At 42.2% G+C, this 15,612-nt stretch overlaps 1 protein-coding gene across 1 annotated transcript in view; it reads right to left on the bottom strand.

Moving 5' to 3' along the window:
- Positions 1-15,612, bottom strand: part of TSPEAR (thrombospondin type laminin G domain and EAR repeats) — a 204,640-nt gene that overhangs the window by 35,575 nt on the left and 153,453 nt on the right. Inside the window, exons 8-9 of the mRNA XM_069733527.1 lie at positions 13,739-13,925; positions 7,601-7,830 (exon numbers count right to left, since the gene is read on the bottom strand). Of these exons, the coding sequence (XP_069589628.1) occupies positions 7,601-7,830; positions 13,739-13,925 (417 nt within the window). The remainder of the gene's footprint in view (positions 1-7,600; positions 7,831-13,738; positions 13,926-15,612) is intronic.

Raw genomic sequence — 15,612 nt, 5'->3', positions numbered from 1 at the left:
TAAATTCGAACAATAAGACAGACCCCCATCTTATAAAAATCTTTTTTTTGCTATTTCCCACCCCAAAATTTGGGGTACATCTTATGGTTCGGTGCATCTTAGGCCCCTTTCACACATTGTTTTTTTTTGCTATCAGTCTCAATCCGTCGAAATTTGAAAAAAATGAATCCGGCGACTGATGGCGCCAGAACTGTTTTTTTTTCTCATAGACTTGTATTAACAATGGGTTGCGATGGATGCCCCTATGTTTGATCCGTCGTTCGCCGGATCCATCAAAAATTGTTTGTCCAGCGGCTGGAGACAACAGACAAAGTAACGTTTATTGTGTCCGTCGAAAAAACGGACTGCGACGGATCCGTCGCCATCTGTCATTTGCTCGAATGGAAGCCTATGGGCGCCGGATCCATCAAATGACGGAATCATGCTCCAATTTATTTAGCGAGATCCACCAGTTGGATCCTTCGAAAAAACAAATCTGTCGCATCAGTTTTCCACAATCTGCGACGGATCCGTCGATCAGTCGAGCCAACGGATTGTGACTGACAGCAAAAAAGTGATGTGTGAAAGGGGCCTTATAGTCCAAAAAACTATAACCAGAGCAAAACTGATTCATGAGTAGGAAATTGAAAATTTAGGATTAGACACCCTCTTGGTTGTCTGGAAATATTATGTATTAAAATCATCAAAATAGAAGCTGTTCTTATTTTCAAACTAAACTTTTAATTTTCTATTTTTTTTCCACCAGAATTTATAATATTTATATATCTTCACATGGACATATTTTACATTGAAATTCTTTTTTTCATATAAAATTTCCATTTTTAAAAAATAGCAAATGCAACACGTTATTGACTTGTAGGTGCCAATTGCGAACGGTCAGCATTTAGTCCTCCTTTATGAATGGCCCATAATAGCGATAGATATTTCTTACACATAATTGCACTATTGTGCATATTTTGTGAACTGGCAGACTATTTTGTAAAAAAAAAAGGTCTTGCCTAACAATAGCTACTTCCATTGATTTTGGTATGAACTCAATTTGATGGTAAAAAAAGCACTGGAGAAAAAAGTCTAAATGGATTTCATGGCAGTAAACACATTATCCACCTGCTACATCCAAAATTAGAATCATCAATCCATTTAATGACATTTGTTCCACAAGTATATTCTTGTAGTTTTTCCATTTTGGTTCAGTAGATGTCGTAAAAAAAAAAAATGCTTTTAACAAGTCAACAAGACTCAGATTACCAGGAAAAATAGAAGAACAATTTTCAACGTCTTAAATATGACCAGCATAGCGCCCCTCTCAAAGTCGGCACAAAGTAATAAGCAAAGTAGCTACAAATAGCACAGCATGTCACCAACTCCGAGGAGAAGGGAAGCAGGAGGACGTGACATCCATGACCACTCTGTGAATGCTGGCATTTACTTTCCATTTACATCCGATTTACAGAGGCTACTGCAATGAAAGCGGGGGCGAGTTAACCTATAAGTGTATTGAAATCTCTGTGGGGAATGTGGAAATGTTTAACTCTGTCTTATCATATTGTAAAAGAAGTCATTAAATGGGATGCAATAAAATCTAAGAAATAAAATAATTCTCCCCTGTTTTTCCAGATGTGCTCCTACCATGAAGAAGACTTCATTCTCATTCTTCAGACCACCTCAAATTCAGATCTAATGAATGAAGCTGAATGAATGACATGGATTTATCTCCTTGGAGCCGCTATCTCTGGGCTGCATCTGATTTCATCTAGGCTTTCTGCCAAGAGATGGATGAAGCTAGAGTGTGCTATTGCCAACTTTTTGAAAGATAAAAGGGGATTTAGATAAGCTATAACAGAACTCACACAGGTACAGAGACGGAATCCTACAGATTCTTAATATTTCCTAAATATATAAATCCATTTATAATCATTATTTAAAATAAAGCTGTCAATAGATTAACGGTGCCCTAACCTGGAATGGGGACAAATGTTTGTAGGACTGCTCTCCTCCAAATTCTCTCCTCCTTGATTAGCTTAAAGGGAACCTGTCACCTGAATTTGGCGGGACTGGTTTTGGGTCATATGGGCGGAGTTTTCGGGTGTTTGATTCACCCTTTCCTTACCCGCTGGCTGCATGTTGGCCGCAATATTGGATTGAAGTTCATTCTCTGTCCTCCGTAGTACATGCCTGCACAAGGCAAGATTGCTTTGCGCAGGCGTGTACTATGGAGGACAGGAATGAACTTCAATCCAATATTGCAGCCAGCATGCAGCCAGCGGGTAAGGAAAGGGTGAATCAAACACCCGAAAACTCCGCCCATATGACCCAAAACCAGTCCCGCCAAATTCAGGTGACAGAGTCCCTTTAAAGGGAAGCAATCATCGAATAATGACCTATCTGTTAAATCAGTTTTTTATTTTAAATATATTCTGTTTTTACAGTTGGCAGTGTTTTTTCCCCATATTACAATCTGTATTAAAAATAGAAATTTGCAATTTTCACACTGGCCAGGAAGACTATTCCAGACTCTACCTTCCTGTTTCAGGAAACAACATATGTCCATAGCCACAGTAAACAGATTTCTACCCTATCTTTTGTATTTAAGAAATCTAGATGTGGGGAATAGAGGGCACAATAGGGTAATACCCTATGGAACCAGAGTGGGTAAGGGTTTGATTAACGCTCATCTGTGGAAGTTGTGACAGGCACAACTCCTATGTAGGCATGAAGAAAACAGCTAGTGCTGTCCAGTGACTGGTGGATAGATCTTCCTGGAAATATTGGATCCAGATAGATAAAACACGTTAAGTGAGCTGCACTGCTGAAGTAAACAGATTTTTCAACAATGATTATATTAAGTTTTTATTATTCACGAAGTGTTTCAATGCCGTACCAGCTTCTTTATTAAATGAAAAATAACAATTTATGAAAGAAGCACAGCCTGCCTAACATGTCTTATCCAACTAGATCCAATCTTTTGTATTGAAGTATCTAATGAGCATGTGCAAAAGTCATTGTGAAAGCAGTGGAGGCGAAGTCAGCTGTAGCATCATCTATTTATATAATCACCTTAAATTGTCTGTCATCCACTTCCATCTGGACGTCCTCAAATCCCACAATCCACCGCGCCGCATCGGAAGTACACCGACCGCCATATTGGTATACCCAAGTGATGGGTATTCCAATATGGCACCTGCTGGTGGTACCAGTCCCTTGCGCAGTACCACCAGCTGGTCATCGCCGGACCCCCCACTGCCCACAACACTCTGCTATCATTACGTCACAGGGCACATGTGACCGCAGGGAAACAAATTCCGAGGGAAAAACTACAACTCCCGACAATCCTAGTGGCGGTGGCCATGTTGGCAGGACAGAGTGCTGATCGCAGATCACATGGATGATAGCAGGTGCGGCAGATGGATTCCGGAGATGCTGCTCTCTGATCTGCTGAGCTCGGAGCTCCTGGGTGTGGAGGTGCAAGGAGCGGAGAGCGGTGGAGGCGGTGAGAGGCGGGGCTCCAGAGGGAGGCGGGGCTCTGGGAATCACCAGCTGTAACAGGGCGTGTCCCCCGGGAGAGGAGGAAATACCCTATACTATATATATATATATATATATATAATACAGGGGATGGCAGTGTATATATATATATATATATATATATATATATATATATATATAGTGCTGCAAAGCCTGCCCATCGCGACATCACCACCCTCCCGATGCAATAGCATCGGGCCTCCATCTAGTATATCATAATTGGTGGATCCTCTGTTACCAGATACACATAGAGTTGTTATCTGTCATTGTAACCCTGTGTCTGCTGATAAGGAGAATTCTTCCTGAATTAACAGGAAGTATGAGTTTTAAAAAGCCCCAGTGGTCACTTTGAAAATTGCAAGATTTCTATTATATATATATATACAGTGGGGCAAAAAAGTATTTAGTCAGTCAGCAATAGAGCAAGTTCCACCACTTAAAAAGATGAGAGGCGTCTGCAATTTACATCATAGGTAGACCTCAACTATGGGAGACAAACTGAGAAAAAAAAATCCAGAAAATCACATTGTCTGTTTTTTTATCATTTTATTTGCATATTATGGTGGAAAATAAGTATTTGGTCAGAAACAAAATTTCATTTCAATACTTTGTAATATATCCTTTGTTGGCAATGACAGAGGTCAAACGTTTTCTGTAAGTCTTCACAAGGTTGCCACACACTGTTGTTGGTATGTTGGCCCATTCCTCCATGCAGATCTCCTCTAGAGCAGTGATGTTTTTGGCTTTTCGCTTGGCAACACGGACTTTCAACTCCCTCCAAAGGTTTTCTATAGGGTTGAGATCTGGAGACTGGCTAGGCCACTCCAGGACCTTGAAATGCTTCTTACGAAGCCACTCCTTCGTTGCCCTGGCGGTGTGCTTTGGATCATTGTCATGTTGAAAGACCCAGCCACGTTTCATCTTCAATGCCCTTGCTGATGGAAGGAGGTTTGCACTCAAAATCTCACGATACATGGCCCCATTCATTCTTTCATGTACCCGGATCAGTCGTCCTAGCCCCTTTGCAGAGAAACAGCTCCAAAGCATGATGTTTCCACCACCATGCTTTACAGTAGGTATGGTGTTTGATGGATGCAACTCAGTATTCTTTTTCCTCCAAACACGACAAGTTGTGTTTCTACCAAACAGTTCCAGTTTGGTTTCATCAGACCATAGGACATTCTCCCAAAACTCCTCTGGATCATCCAAATGCTCTCTAGCAAACTTCAGACGGGCCCGGACATGTACTGGCTTAAGCAGTGGGACATGTCTGGCACTGCAGGATCTAAGTCCATGGTGGCATAGTGTGTTACTTATGGTAGGCCTTGTTACATTGGTCCCAGCTCTCTGCAGTTCATTCACTAGGTCCCCCCGCGTGGTTCTGGGATTTTTGCTCACCGTTCTTGTGATCATTCTGACCCCACGGGGTGGGATTTTGCGTGGAGCCCCAGATCGAGGGAGATTATCATTGGTCTTGTATGTCTTCCATTTTCTAATTATTGCTCCCACTGTTGATTTCTTCACTCCAAGCTGGTTGGCTATTGCAGATTCAGTCTTCCCAGCCTGGTGCAGGGCTACAATTTTGTTTCTGGTGTCCTTTGACAGCTCTTTGGTCTTCACCATAGTGGAGTTTGGAGTCAGACTGTTTGAGGGTGTGCACAGGTGTCTTTTTATACTGATAACAAGTTTAAACAGGTGCCATTACTACAGGTAATGAGTGGAGGAAAGAGGAGACTCTTAAAGAAAAAGTTACAGGTCTGTGAGAGCCAGAAATCTTGATTGTTTGTTTCTGACCAAATACTTATTTTCCACCATAATATGCAAATAAAATGTTAAAAAAACAGACAATGTGATTTTCTGGATTTCTTTTTCTCAGTTTGTCTCCCATAGTTGAGGTCTACCTATGATGTAAATTACAGACGCCTCTCATCTTTTTAAGTGGTGGAACTTGCACTATTGCTGACTGACTAAATACTTTTTTGCCCCACTGTATATATATATATATATATATATATATATATATATATACACAGTGCCTACAAGTAGTATTCAACCCCCTGCAGATTTAGCAGGTTTACACATTTGGAATTAACTTGGCATTGTGACATTTGGACTGTAGATCAGCCTGGAAGTGTGAAATGCACTGCAGCAAAAAAGAATGTTATTTCTTTGTTTATTTTGTTTTTTAATTGTGAAAAGTCTTTTCACAGGGTCATTTATTATTCAACCCCTCAACCCACCAGAATTCTGTTTGGTTCCTCTAAAGTATTAAGAAGTAGTTCAGGCACAAAGAACAATGAGCTTCACATGTTTGGATTAATTATCTCTTTTTCCAGCCTTTTCTGACTATTTAAGACCCTCCCCAAACTTGTGAACAGCACTCATACATGGTCAACATGGGAAAGACAAAGGAGCATTCCAAGGCCATCAGAGACAAGATCGTGGAGGGTCACAAGGCTGGCAAGGGGTACAAAACCCTTTCCAAGGAGTTGGGCCTACCTGTCTCCACTGTTGGGAGCATCATCCGGAAGTGGAAGGCTTATGGAACTACTGTTAGCCTTCCTCGGCCTGTAAAGCCTTTGAAAGTTTCCTCCCGTGTCGAGGCCAGGCTTGTTCGAAGAGTCAAGGCTAACCCAAGGACAACAAGGAAGGAGCTCCAGGAAGATCTCATGGCAGTGGGGACATTGGTTTCAGTCAATACCATAAGTAACGTACTCCACCGCAATGGTCTCCGTTCCAGACGAGCCCGTAAGGTACCTTTACTTTCAAAGCGTCATGTCAAGGCTCGTCTACAGTTTGCTCATGATCACTTGGAGGACTCTGAGACTGACTGGTTCAAGGTTCTCTGGTCTGATGAGACCAAGATCGAGATCTTTGGTGCCAACCACACACGTGACGTTTGGAGACTGGATGACACTGCATACCACCCCAAGAATACCATCCCTACAGTCAAGCATGGTGGTGGCAGCATCATGCTGTGGGGCTGTTTCTCAGCCAAGGGGCCTGGCCATCAGGTCCGCATCCATGGGAAGATGGATAGCACGGCTTACCTGGAGATTTTGGCCAAGAACCTCCGCTCCTCCATCAAGGATCTTAAGATGGGTCGTCATTTCATCTTCCAACAAGACAACGACCCAAAGCACACAGCCAAGAAAACCAAGGCCTGGTTCAAGAGGCAAAAAATCAAGGTGTTGCAGTGGCCTAGTCAGTCTCCTGACCTTAACCCAATTGAAAACTTGTGGAAGGAGCTCAAGATTAAAGTCCACATGAGACACCCAAAGAACCTAGATAACTTGGAGAAGATCTGCATGGAGGAGTGGGCCAAGATAACTCCAGAGACCTATGCCGGCCGATCAGGTCTTATAAAAGACGATTATTAGCTGTAATTGCAAACAAAGGTTATTCCACAAAATATTAAACCTAGGGGGTTGAATAATAATTGACCCACACTTTTATGTTTAAAATTTATAAAAATTTAACTGAGCAACAAAACTTTTTGGTTTGTAAGATTTATGCATCTGTTAATAAATCCTGCTCTTGTTTGAAGTTTGAAGGCTCTAACTTATTTGCATCTTATTAAACCTGCTAAATCTGCAGGGGGTTGAATACTACTTGTAGGCACTGTACATATTATACACATAAAGATTGTGATGCAGAAAAAATATTGACATTTAAACAAAATACATAGAACACAAAAACCTGACATTGACAGTATGTGATTTTCTGTTGATGGCTTTTCTATAAGTGACGGACCTCTCTTATGCGCAAACAGGGTAACCGTAAGACGAGACCTGTCAATCAAGCTGAGCAGAGGGAATCTGGAGGATGATCAACAAGTTGACATTTTTATTGTGCCAGGTTTTTTTTAACTCAAAGCTATGTTCTCTCTAATGTTCGTTTCAGAGTAAAATGTATTTATCAATATTGAAGACATTGTCGGACTTTATGTGGTTATGGCAGCATGAATCTGCTGTCAGGTTTCCTTTAAGTGTGTGTTTTACATTACAGCGTGCTTTTATGTTTCCATCAGGTATTTAGTTCTGAATATTTTAGAAAACGTTAGACAGACACTTACCATGAGGGACTGAAAAGGTCTGAAACTGCTCCCCAGCCAGATGTAGATATGAGATTGGATGTTAGTGGATGTGCCATTAAAGGTGTTTGCTACAACCAAGAATGAGTAGGGTCCAATACTGAAGAATTCCCAGTCATAAGCACCTGAGGTAGGGATGGTCTGATTAATCTCAAAGAGCCCATTGCTTGAGTTCCACTTATAAATAACACTGTTGATATTGTGGTTGTTGCCTATTATAAAAGAAGCATTAAAAAATAGATTGTTATAATGGTACAACTGAAGGCTCTGTTCTACCTGGAAAGAAGGGAGGTATTAAAACATGAAGAAACTCAGGTAAAACATATATGATGAAATAGAAATTAATCCTCACACATTATGTTGTAGAATTACATCATTATAGCGGTAAAACCTCTCTCATATATATTCCCCTTCCTGGTATATATGTCTTCCATCCTGGGCCCATCCTATATGTATGTCCCCCATCCTAGTATATATGTTCCCCAGCCTGGTATATATGTCCCTCATCCTAGTATATATGTCCCCCATCCTAGTATATATGTCCCCAATGCTGGTATATATGTCTCCCGCCCTGGTATATATATCCCCCTTCCAGGGCCCCTTCCTGGTATATATGACCCCCATCTTGGTATATAAGTCCCCCATCCTGGTATATATGTCCCTCATCCTAGTATATATGTCCCCCATCCTAGTATATATGTCCCCAATGCTGGTATATATGTCTCCCGCACTGGTATATATATCCCCCTTCCAGGGCCCCTTCCTGGTATATATGACCCCCATCCTGGTATATATGTCCCCCATCCTGGTATATATGTCCCTTATCCTGGTATATATGTCCTCCATCCTGGTATATATGTTCCCCATTCTGGTATATATGCCCCTTATCCTGGTATATATGTCTCCCATCCTGGTATCTGTCCTTATCCTGGTGTATATGTCCCCCATCCTGGGCCTCTTCCTGGTATATATGTCTCCCATCCTGGTATATATGTCCCCCATCCTGGTATATATGCCCCTTATCCTGGTATATATGTCTCACATCCTGGTATATATGTCTCCCATCCTGGTATCTGTCCTTATCCTGGTGTATATGTCTCCCATCCTGGTATCTGTCCTTATCCTGGTGTATATGTCCCCCATCCTGGGCCTCTTCCTGGTATATATGTCTCCCATCCTGGTATATATATCTCTCATACTGGTATATATGTCCGCCATGCGGGTATATATGTCCCCCATCCTAGTATACATATCCCCCTTCCAGGGCCCCTTCCTGGTATACATGTCCCCCTTCCAGGGCCCCTTCCTGGTATATATGTCTCCCATCCTGGTATATATGTCCACCATGCTGTTATATATGTCCCCCTTCCAGGGCCCCTTCCTGGTATATATGTCTCCCATCCTATAATTATAACCAAATTATAACCATTATAACCAAAGAAGTGGTGATAAAGTAGTTCAAATCTACAGTATATACTCGAGTATAAACTGACCCGAATATAAGCCAAGACCCCTAATTTTGCCACAAAACACTGGGAAAGCTTAATGACTTCAGATATAAGCCTAGGGTGGGAAATGCAGCAGCTACTGATACATTTCAAAAATAAAAATAGATACCAATAAAATTAAAATTAATTGAGACATCAGTAGGTTAAGTGTTTTGAATATCCATATTGAATCAGGAGCCCCATATAATGCTCCATAAAGTTCATGATGGGACCCATAAGATGCTCCATACAAAATACGCCCCATATAATGCTCCATAAAGTTCATGATGGGACCCATAAGATGCTTTATACAAAAATATGCCCCATACAATGCTGCACAAAGGCTGATTATGGCCCCATGAGATGCTCCATAGAAACATTTGCTTCATACAAAGCTGCATAAAGGTTGATTATGGCCCCATAAGATGCTCCATAGAATATTATGCCCCATATGCTGCTGCTGTGATTAAAAAAAAATGACATACTCACATCTTGTCCTGAGCAGGTGGGGACACCGACACTTGCGATATTCACCTGTCCCCGTTCCACAGCCGCGTGCTGCTCCATCTTTCGTCTCTCTGCAGTGACTGTTCAGGCAGAAGGCGCTCACCAACCACGTCATTGCGCCCTCTGACCTGAATGTCACAGCCAGAGGGTGCGGAAGACAGAGCCCGGTGGTGGAACAGGGACAGGTGAATATCACAATGCCCACCCTCCCCCGTTATACTCACCCTCCCTGCGCGCGGTCCCTGTCAGCTTCTTCGATGCGATGGTCTCTGATGCCGGCAGCTTGTTCCTGTGTTCAACGGTCACGTGGTATCGCTCATTAAAGTAAGGATAATGCGGCTCCACCCCTATGGGAGTGGAGTCATGTCCATATTCAATACTTTAATGAGCGGTACCACATGACCACTGAACACAGGAACAGCTGCGGGCATCGGAGAAGCAGGGATGTGCAGAGACGCGCCGGGAGCAGGTGAGTATGAAGTGACAGCTGCCGCTCCCCCGCCGTCCCCTGGGACAATGACTCGAGTATAAGCCGAGAGGGGCACTTTCAGCCTAAAAAAATGGGCTGAAAATCTTGGCTTATACTCGAATATATACGGTAATTAAATTGAAGGAAATGAGGAACAGAAATAGAGATGTTTAGAAACTCCTGTTTGAATAGGGTTCAAGAATACAGATGGATACTTTTTGTGAGATAGAAGTAACAACAATGTGTCAGGTTGTACAATTGTTTTTTCCATTTTATTGACTAGACAAAAACTATACAAACATTTACAGTTATGTTACTTTATTACCAAATCTAATTTTAAGATGTAATTTAGAAAGTTGCTGAAACATTTTGGAAATATGGCCATCCTTTAAGGTTTGGAGAAATTGAAATGCATCACTTGGAACTGTAAAACTGTGCTCCCATTGAAATTGTATTGGCAAACATTCTGATGGCCAATATACATCAGGAAGGGATACCGTACAAAGTGTATATTTGATTCCTTTTTATTTTTGTTTTCCCCTCTTAAAAACATGGCTTTTAAAATTAACTTTGTCATTTCATCATAGACAGTTGACATTTTATTAAAGGGGTATTCCCAAGCTTACAACTGTAGTTTAGTGAGTTCTAGAACTAAAATCATAAATTTTTGCAAAAACACAATTTTTTAAAATGCACCATTTCTGACTTCTCATCTTCACAAACATCTCATTCCTGCAATGTGTCTTCCCTTTTTTGCTATTGGACTTCTTCGCCCACAGGTCGAGCACGCTCAGTTCCTCCCGCTTTTACTCCAATACAATGATTGTATCTCCCTGTTTTTACCACAAGGGGGAGCATGTGCAGAGAAGACATGGCGTCTCTTCTTCCTGCTCTCCTAAATTCAAGTGTGGTTTGCCTTTCCCTCCTCTCCCCATAATCAGTGGTGATAGGGTTCCTGCCCCTCATAAGCTCTAAGAGCTGTCAAGGGATTAACATGCTTAGAAATCCTTTTCTGTCCAGGTAGCCTTGTGCCAGACTTATCAGAGCTGATATAGTGACAAAGGCAATGTGTGAGTTATATCTGGGAATATGCAAATCCATAGCTCCTGCATTTCTGATTCTCTTTAACTCAGTGGCCATAGAACAGTTAATTGCTGCCTTTAACCCTTTTTTGTGCATAGGCAGAGTTAGGCTGGACTTATTAAAGAGAACCTGTCAGCAGGATCTAGCAATGGAAAGTAAAGGCATGGCCATAATGGAGCTGTTATGCTGAAAAAATTGATAACTTTGGTGAATCAATACGATCTGTGGTTCCTGTTTAATCCAGATTTGAAGTTTTCATCTAATAAGATTTCAGGGGCAGGACTGTGCGTGGGGTCTTCTCCTCCAGCGCTGGCCTCTCCGTCTGCCTCCAGTGTGTCTGTGACCCATCCTAGTATATATGGCCCTCTTCCTGGTATATGGGTCTCCTATCCTGGGCCCATACAGGAGCAGGACTGTGGTGGGGTCTTCTCCTCCAGCGCTGGCCTCTCCGTCTGCCTCCAGTGTGTCTGTGACCCATCCTAGTATATATGGCCCTCTTCCTGGTATATGGGTCTCCTATCCTGGGCCCATACAGGAGCAGGACTGTGGTGGGGTCTTCTCCTCCAGCGCTGGCCTCTCCGTCTGCCTCCAGTGTGTCTGTGACCCATCCTAGTATATATGGCCCTCTTCCTGGTATATGGGTCTCCTATCCTGGGCCCATACAGGAGCAGGACTGTGCGTGGGGTCTTCTCCTCCAGCGCTGGCCTCTCCGTCTGCCTCCAGTGTGTCTGTGACCCATCCTAGTATATATGGCCCTCTTCCTGGTATATGGGTCTCCTATCCTGGGCCCATACAGGAGCAGGACTGTGGTGGGGTCTTCTCCTCCAGCGCTGGCCTCTCCTTCTGCCTCCAGTGTGTCTGTGACCCATCCTAGTATATATGGCCCTCTTCCTGGTATATGGGTCTCCTATCCTGGGCCCATACAGGAGCAGGACTGTGGTGGGGTCTTCTCCTCCTGCGCTGGACCCTCCATCTGCCTCCAGTGTGTCTATGACCCATCCTAGTATATATGTCCCCCATGCTGGTATATATGTCCCTCATCCTGGTATATAGGTCTCCTATCTTGGGCCCATACAAAGGCAGGACTGTGGGTTGGGTGTTCTCCTGCGCCAAACCCTCCGTCTGCCTCCAGTGTGTCTTTGACCCATAATAGTATATACTGTATGTCCCACATGCTGGTATATATGTCTCCCATCCTGACCCCATACAAGGGCAAGACTGTCTTCTCCTCCTGCGCCAGTCCCTCTGTCTGCCTCTAGTGTGTCTATGACAGGTCAATGATTTTTCAGTAACCTGCTTCCTGTTTCAAATTTTTCACCACTGCCATCATTGGCTTGGGTTGCACTTGCATAGTTTGATTCAGGCCGGTCTTCAATAAAATGGCGCTGGACGCAAGAGGTAGGGGGAGGGGCCTGGAGCAAGAGTAGACCCTACCCCCAGTCCTGCCCTGTCCAATGAAATCTCATTAGATGAAAACTTCAAATCCGAATTAAACAAGAACCACACATTGGATTTCTTCACTGACGGTATGAATTTTATCAGTATAACAGTGCTGTTATGGCCTGGCCCTTTACTTTATATTGCTAAATCCTGCTGACAGGTCCTCCTTAAGGATGCACCTGGCATAGGGACAGAGACACAAGTTGATGACATGCACAGCACCTGCCACGTAATACATGTGGCGATGTGTGACTAGAGAGGACCCTATTCACACTTGTCACCACAGCCAACATTTTCTAATGTGATGGTTTATCTGTGTCTCGCAATACTGGTAAATATATGCACAGAGGAGGTGCTGGCAGCCAGGAGGGATCCAGTATGTGTAGTTTCTCCGTCAGACACGTTGGCCATGTGAACAGAGCTCTGCCATGCTTGCAAATATGCACTAAGAGGAGAAACAAAGTTCAAAAGCATCAAAGGGAAGCACATAGTAAGCACATTGAATTGTTGGACAACCCATTTAACTATGCTTCATAGTGATGTAACAGAAAGTAACAGGAAGTCTATTTTCCCTGCATGAATCATCCCCCTCCTCAACTACTCCCAGCTGCTCTGCTCCTCCCCTCTGCCAGGGACTTTGCTGTGAGTAGATTTGTAGTTCCAATGATGACTCATGCAGGGAAAAGAGATTTCCTGATTCTACATAAAGCTTAGAAGGATTCAGCTAGTCGGTTTCTAATCACGTGATGTCATAGACGTAATGGAAAAGAGATGAATTAACTGGGTGAAAGGGGAAAATGAGCATTTGTAAGTACACAGTGCCTTATAATATAATGATTGCTATATATTAAGAGGATAAAAACTTTGATGGGAGGAGGAGCCCTATAGCTATATTTTAGCAATTATGAATATTTTCCTTCTATTGTCTCCTATGCTGGAAATGCAGGTTCTAAATGAGAATTAATTGGGGAAATTATCATCCAACTAATCTCTAAATCCCCTTCTTTACACAGTAGAGAAACACAATGAAGGGCTTTTTACAAATGCATACATAACTCTGGATCTTTAATTCAGTTTATAATTAGTTAATAATACACGTACAATCACACAATCTAAACATTACTTTCCTATTACCTTCTCGGTGATTGGCAACAGCCAAAAAAGTCTCTCCGTCTATGTGAAAGGCCTCCCAGTCGCGAGCGCTGTATGTGGGTATTGTCTGATACTGAAGAAATTTCAGTTTCTTCGGATTCCATTTGTAAATGACTGACAGCTCCTCCCCATCATCATTCTTCTCAAAATTGGCCAAGGCTAAGAATATCTTATTAGGAAGAAGGTATAAAAAAGTATTTAATGATTAATTAGACTGAGAATTGAGTTATTAGACAGAATAAGACACAATCGCCTGTGTTTATCTTTGCTTCCACATCCAAGTAAATTCCAAATGAAGCTACCTTTCCCCTTCCATTATCGCCTCCTCAATAGGACTATGATAATGTGCAGATTAATGAAATCCTGCTAATTAAAGACATTTTCAAAATCATTTTCTTAATGACTGATCTGAAGGTCACGATTGGGCTTTGTTTAATCATGGGTTATGCTGATACAAAGGGGGTTCAAGATTTAAAGAGATGACTATAATAATGATGTCTTTTATAAGGCAAAGTTTTTATAGATCATTAATAGTACAAAGAATTGCTATCAAATGTTAACACCAGAGAAGAAGAGAAGCCTTGCCAAAGACAAAAAAAAGTTAAGTTTAGGTCAAAACAAGGTTTATTTCAACTCCACAGATTAACGTCTTAGAATATTTCATGACAATCTTTACTTAAATGATGCAGGGATATATCAAAGTCAAGTTTATTTAGAACATACATGGCCATTCTGTAGGTCAGCAACCCTCAACACTCCACCTGTTGCGAGACTACAACTCCGAGAATTCCCTGATAACCTAGGATATCAGAACTGAGAGTATCAGTTTGACAACGGGTGTGGTGCCACAGGTTGGTGATTCCTACTATAAGTTGGTGACAGCCATTGACCAGTCACATTGTGGCATCAACCTAAAAATGAAAAATCCTTAAATTATATAGAAGCTGGTCAAAAAAAAAAATCTTTGGCTGAAGAGCATTTTTTCACTGCACTTCATCATTGGATATTCTTCTTGAGAACCAAAAAGTCATTCTATCATAAGGCAGCCCAAACTGAATGTGTGTGGATATTGCTCTGATTGAACTAAATTTGACCCTGATGCAATTGAAGCAGCTGCACCACTGAAGAAATGGCACATCAATGCCTTAGTTCCTTGGGCACTCATATTTTTTTTCTAATTTACCATTGTTTTTATTGTGAACATATTTTGCATTGTTGTGGGGGAACTTTGGTTTCAGCGTTGTGGGAGAGTCATGGATTTGATTACTATTAGGTCCATTGTTACTATCACTTAAAGGAGCACTATGGGTTGCCTTGATACAGGGAAAGGTCAACTATTTATAAAGCTTCCTTGGCCACCTTGGCACAACGCATGGTTATGCATCCTACCACCACTGCCGAGGCTCTTGGGTTGCATCCATGGAGTAGCTGCTGGATGGTGAAGAGAGTTGAAGGTAAAATGGTCACTGAATTGGATAAGCACCAGAGAAGTGGGGACAATGACAAACTCGGTAGCCAAAGACATCATTAGAAGATTATCCAGGATAAGTTACATTGGTCAGGAAAAGTAAAAAACCAAAAGAGGTATCAAAAAGTCCAGGGTCAAATCTAACAAGGTGTCCAAGAGGTTAATCAGCATAGTACAGGTGGGGAGGGGGTGTGAAAAACGTTGGCTAAAATACAGAATATCCATCAGGATTAGTGCACCAATGCAATAATTGGAATGAACAGGTCTTACTTGGAGATTTAAAGTGTGCAGCCCTGTTGGCTGCCAACCCCTTCCTGGCATGGATCCGCTTACCAGGACCAGCTAGTGGCTGTGCAGCAGGACCTAATCTAGATATGTTAGAACAAAA

The sequence above is a fragment of the Ranitomeya imitator genome, chromosome 7, assembly GCF_032444005.1.
Source record: "Ranitomeya imitator isolate aRanImi1 chromosome 7, aRanImi1.pri, whole genome shotgun sequence".
Classification (NCBI taxonomy): Eukaryota; Metazoa; Chordata; class Amphibia; order Anura; family Dendrobatidae; genus Ranitomeya; species Ranitomeya imitator.
The sequence above is the reverse complement of the archived record's forward strand: the minus strand, read 5'-3'. Positions and strand labels throughout refer to the sequence as shown.